The sequence below is a fragment of the Octodon degus genome, unplaced genomic scaffold, assembly GCF_000260255.1.
Source record: "Octodon degus isolate 3935 unplaced genomic scaffold, OctDeg1.0 scaffold00130, whole genome shotgun sequence".
Lineage (NCBI taxonomy): Eukaryota > Metazoa > Chordata > Mammalia > Rodentia > Octodontidae > Octodon > Octodon degus.
The window spans coordinates 4,192,213-4,198,087 of record NW_004524706.1 but is presented as its reverse complement, the minus strand read 5'-3'; the positions used below and the strand labels follow the sequence as shown (position 1 = coordinate 4,198,087).

General features: G+C 40.9%; 1 protein-coding gene across 1 annotated transcript in view; it reads right to left on the bottom strand.

Moving 5' to 3' along the window:
• Thrap3 (thyroid hormone receptor associated protein 3) overlaps positions 1–5,875 on the bottom strand; it is a 49,291-nt gene that overhangs the window by 4,665 nt on the left and 38,751 nt on the right. The window contains exons 7-9 of the mRNA XM_023701042.1: positions 4,938–5,022; positions 2,882–3,069; positions 18–98 (exon numbers count right to left, since the gene is read on the bottom strand). Coding sequence (XP_023556810.1) covers positions 18–98; positions 2,882–3,069; positions 4,938–5,022 — 354 coding nt within the window. The remainder of the gene's footprint in view (positions 1–17; positions 99–2,881; positions 3,070–4,937; positions 5,023–5,875) is intronic.

The window sequence follows — 5,875 nt, the reverse complement described above, 5'->3', positions numbered from 1 at the left end:
CTGTCTCTTCAGGATACTCCTCCACTTTGTAGGAGTGAGATGACTGGGAGGAGGAGGAGGAGGAGGACCTGGAGCGATCTCGTGTCCTCCGATGCTTCCTATAAAAAGAACCAGAAAAACAATTAAACCTCTGGTCCTGACTAATGCACGGATGAAAAGCACAAGATAACTGGAGTGGGTTTGTAATGAAGAAAACGAAGACAAGTAGCCTAAAAGCAGCAGCTCACCTCAACCTATCCACCCTGCCCACCCAGAGCTTCCTCCTATTCTTGTCATGAAAATCATGAAGGAACAAGGCAAAACCACGGGGGCCCTCAGCAGCTCAGCCTAAGACACAGCCACGAGTAAGAAAGACAAAGCTAGGCATGGTGGAGAATGCCTATAATACAGCATTCAGAAGGGTGAGAAAGGAACCTGAAGAGAAACGGGAAAGAGAGAGAGAGGGACAGAGGGAGAGTGGGAAACTATTTTTTTTTTTTTTTTTGGTTTTGGGAAACTCTTAATACTATGCAAGAGCTACAACATAATTATATTGTGCCAGAGGCTGTTAGTACTTTTATGTTATTTTTAGTTCTCACAAGAATATCAGGCCTGGAGAGATAGCTCAGCAGCATAAGCACCTGCCTGACAAGCACAAGGTCCCAAGCTTGATCCCTGGTACCACCAGGGGAAAAAAAAAAAGTCTTTGTTCAATATGATCTCCTGTGGGGGGGGGGGGGGGAGGAACGAGTGAAGACATGGGACAAAGAGGCAAATCTTTATCAGAGCATTCTTATAATGTGGGATATGATGGGATGTAAGCCCTGACCCTGATTTACCAAACCAACCATGCTCCTTCAAGAAGTTTTTAAAAATAAAACTCTGGGGGCTGGGGAGATGGCTCAGTAGAATAAGTGCTTCCTTGGCAAGCACAAGTGTCTGAGTTCAATCCCCGGTTCCGCCAAAAAATAAAATAAAACTCTCGCAGGACATAATGGTACACACGCATAATCCCAGCACTCTGCGAATGCTGAAACAGAAAGATCCCAAGTTTGAGCCTCACTTGGGTAACTTAGCAAGCTTGCTTCTCAAGAAACATTTTTCCCCCCAGTACAGGTAATTGAACTCAGGACCTGGTGCTTGTGAGGCAGGTGCTTATTCCACTGACCTATCTCCCCAGCTATTCTCCAAAAACATTATTAAAAAGTGTTGGGGGGCCAGGGAGATAGCTCAGTAGACTAATCGCTTGCCTGGCAAGCACAAGGGTCCAAGTTGAACTCCCAGGTCTGCACAAAAAAAAGAAAAGAAAGAGAAAGAGAAAGAAAAGGAAAGGAAAAGAGGGAAGGGGAAATAAAAAAGGACTAAAAATACAAACAGGAACTAAAGTATTCTAAAATAAAAACAATTTAAAAAAGTGTCGGGAACATAGCTCAGTGTGAAAGCTCTTGGTTCTATCCCCAACTAGTGTGGGGGAAAAGAAAACTCCGCAAGTACCTCAAATCTGAGTCTAGCACTGCCTTTTACTAGCTGTGAAGCTTGAGTAAGGCCTTCTTCAGTTACATAAGATAGTTTTTGTAAACTGTATGATATTATGATAACAAGAACAGTAACCTATCCATCCTTTTTTTTTCTTGCTCCAAATCACAAAACATGATTCCAAGAGACTAGTTCAAAGTCACACTCCAAGCAACAGAGAGACACAGGTTCCAGACTGAGCAGTCAGAATTAGTTATCGAGAATGAATCTCGAGACACTTATGAAGTTTTCTGCTGCTTTTCCACCTGTGGCAGTGTGAGAACATTTCCATTCACTGTTGAGGACCACCAGGTTCTTTGTCTAGAGCAGCCCCCAAACGCCTAGGGTTCCTAATGTGTAAGTAACCTGAAGATCAAAAGACAAAGTAGAACCAAACTCTGATTTCTGATGTCAGCTGATTCCTATGTGACCTTAAAATAAATCATTCTGAGCTTAGCTTGTTATCATCACATAGGCAAAACTTAGCACAAATGGCTGTTGGAAAATGGGTTTAAAAAAGCTTGCCAGGGGCTGGGGAGATGGCTCAGTGGAACACGTGCTTCCCTGGCAAGTGCAAGGGTTTGAGTTCAATTCTTGGTTCCGGAAAAAAGGTTAAGGTGGTAAATTTTAGGGGGCCAGGGAGATAGCTCAGTGGAATAAGCACTTGCCTGGCAAGCTCAAGGACCTGAGTTCAATCCCCGGTTCCAGGGGAAAAAAAAGAGAAAAAATGTTGCTTTTTATGGGGAGCTGTAGGGTTATAACACTGAACCTTAAGTAGTACGAGTCTGTCAGTGGTTGACCATTTGCCTGGCATGCTTGAGACCCTGGGTTCGGCAAAAAGTAAAAAGGAATGTCAGGACCTTGACATGAATGTTACCCTACAAAGTTCAACAATGCAACTTCATTTAAAAACGCCAACTTTAAGAAGTCTCTCCAACACCTTTCTCAGAACTGCTTTCAACATCAATGTAAAAGGCATTACAACCTACAGTCTTGTCCTAGCTACTTGCATCCTGAGTCTCTGACTAGCTTTATCACTTGACAATGACCATTTCTAACATAAAACCACCTCATAAAGATGCATAATGAGAAGGTCCAAAGCAACTGCCAAAGGAATTCTTCACATCACCTCTATAAGCAGATTCACAAATAAATCCCCCCGCCCGAAATCTTTGGACAAGGATCACTTAACTTTGATGTAGATGTTCTATTTTCAAGGCAGGGACCCTCCCTGACAATTACATGGTATGAAAGAAAAAACTACAGAAATTGCTAGAACTCCTAATCCCAAAGTCCTCTGGCATCAAAAGTCTGGTATGTAAACAGTCCAAAATAGCAGACAAAAGACTTTACATGAGTTTAAAAGGGTAAAAGGGACTTCACGTACTTCTGCTTCTTTGATCCTTTATGTGTTTTCTCTGTTTTCTCAGTTGACCTTTCCCTTGAATGGCTTGAGTCTCGGGAATCCACTGATTCTCTTGATTTACCTCGTTTAAGATCTCTCTCCTTATGTTTTTTACGACGTTCAATATCAAGACGAAGGTCAACAGGATCATCTTTGTATTTTCCCTCAGCCTGCCAAAAAAGTCAAAATTAAGGTTTTGGGGATTCAGGATTGCTAACTCTACCACCCTCACATGTGGTCTTACTCCAATACAGGAGTGCAGAGGAGGCACCAGGAATGTAAGGCACTCTAGCCAAGCCAGTTTTTTAAATCTCTGGGGGTGGTAGCCTTCTGAAAAGCCTATATATGGATCTTGCTGTGCTTCCTCTGTGGCCCAGTATGACTCTGGCTGGTCTACAAATTGAGAAGGACAAAAATCAGCTTTGGAAAGTAGTTGGCTGGTTTGTTGGTAAAGGTCTAGTCACTACTAACAAGGGAAATGCCCACCTCCTCTATCTATCCGACCAGTGATTTATCTTTTATGTGAAATTATTTGAGTTCTAAAAACAAAGACACTGAGAACCTTAACTAACCTTCTAAAAAGCTTCAAATGCTGAGAACTTTCTCTAAAGAGGGAATAACATAAACCATAATAGAGAATTCGTCAGTTTTATTTTTAAAAAAATTGCTGACTTCCTGGAAAACGTAACCTCCAAGCTGTGTTAGAGGTGTAGCATGAGTCCAGCAGTAGCACACTGGCCCAACCATCATAGTAATGGCTCTTAGCAATGCTTGGGAACTCAAGAGCAAGGACACAATGGGTTTGAGGACTTTATACACCAAGAAATGAAAATAAATCCTCCACAAAGGAGGAAGGAATAAGGAATTAAGTTTATTCTGTATCAGTCAGTATTCTGCTGATATGAACCACTAAATTTCTGATACAATAACAACTTTAATTAACAAGAGTAACAGGGGGCTAGGGAGTTGGCTCAGTGGAATAAGCGCCATCTGGCAAGTGCAAGGGTTTGAGTTCAATCCCCGGTTCCGCAAAAAAAAGAGTAACAAAGTTGTTTTGCTGTTTTATCACTTTCTGAGGAGAAGGGGCTCTGCATCTTTCAAAGAGAAAAAAAGACAAATGCGGCCACTGCTCCCTTGGGCAGTCACACAGAATCTTTAAGGAGCTGGCTTTCTGAGCCATGGAGGTTAACATTTCCTCTGATACTTCAGATAGCGTCAAGCTGACTGGTACTTAAAGGAGAGAAGAGGGTGGGAAAGAAGAGAGATTGCACAAGAATGTCTCTCAACACATTCAACAATAAGACAAATTTGTTTGGAAAATGTAACAATCACTATTTTTAGAAAAAGTTTCAGCAGTATATTAAGCCATTTCTTATGTTAGATTTTAATAATATGTGAATGAAGGTCAATAAATACTAAAATTTTTTAAAAATCCAATGTAGTTATTTCACAGAGAAACTGTATATAAGCTTTAATCTTTTAATAGTAGCATTACGTGCACATCATTGCAAATGTAGGAAGCTGGGCTATCATCAAAGTAATGTTTTGCTTTAAAGTAACAATAACTGACAGATGATAAATATGGCACAATGTTAGAAAAAAACTGGACCAGCTGTTGAAAACAGGCTACTAAGTTAAGATATGAATATTTCATTCTCCTCTGACATGCATGTCTTTCTGAAATCATGGTTGGAAATAGTGCATGTAGATAGTTGATTTGATAATACTTACAAGCAGAAAAATATCACAAAAAGTTTCTTCTCTCATCATGGGCACTTGTTCCAAAACGCCTCTCTTTTTTTTTCTCAAGCTCACCTCAATAGACTCTGGGGTCATTTACCATATTCTAACCACTTCACAAAGGTTGTTGATACATTTAATAAAAATTAACCCTTTGTAGTTCATTTTTAGAATTATGCCCATCCTTAAAAGAAAAACACAAACTTAAGTAGAGAGTAATTTAAACAAATACATTTCTGTCAAGTTCATGCCCAACGCACTCATTTCGTTGAAATTACTAATCAAAGTAACAGTTCACCTTGTAGCCAGGTTCCCGAGGACTTTTCATTTCATCATGAGCCAAACCATGTTTTCTGAATGTACTGGGGGAAATGTCTATCCTCCTAAAATGGAAAACAAACATAGTATACTAATGCATGGTGTGAATGCAGTACTGATAATACACTACTTACTAAGCTGAGGAACAGATTTGTATTAGGATTTGTATTTTGTTTCATTTCATGACTTACTCATAGCACCCATCCTTGGTGCTAGGGACTGAACCCAGGAATTTGTACATGCTAAGAGGCAATTCACCACTGAGCGACATCCCAGCCCCACTAACATTTTTTTTTTTTTTTTTTGCAGTCCCAGGGATCAAACACAACTTGAAACAGTAGTTTTCATCTTGAGAATCTGAGTAGACAAACTCATTACTCCTCTATCTGGATCCAGATGAAAATCAACTACCTGTACAGTTCAAGAGATTTTTTTTTTTTTGTGGAACCGGGGATTGAACTCAGGCCCTTGCGCTTGCCAGGGAAACACTTATTCCACTGAGCCATCTCCCCCACCCAAGAGATCTTAAATCCAAGGCTGTCATACAAATGTCATCCAGCCCTTCTGCCTACTAAGTCAAATACTATATTATGGGTAGGGCCAATTTAGAACTAGAGACAGTTTCCAAAGTCTCTATCAGCTGAACAGACTCCCAGAATCATGTGAGATAGTCTATAAATAAGTGGTGTTTTCAAACCCTTAAGGATAATCCTGGGGCTGGGGAGATGGCTCAGTAGAATAACTGCTTCCCTGGCAAGCTCAAGGGCCTGAGTTCAATCCCCAGTTCCACAAAACAAAAAACAAACAAACAAAAAAACACCTCTCAGAATTGGTGCCTTTTTGGGCCAGGGAGATGACTCAGTGGAATGGGCGCTTCCCTGGCAAACGCAGGGGCCTGAGTTCAATCCCTGGTTCCGC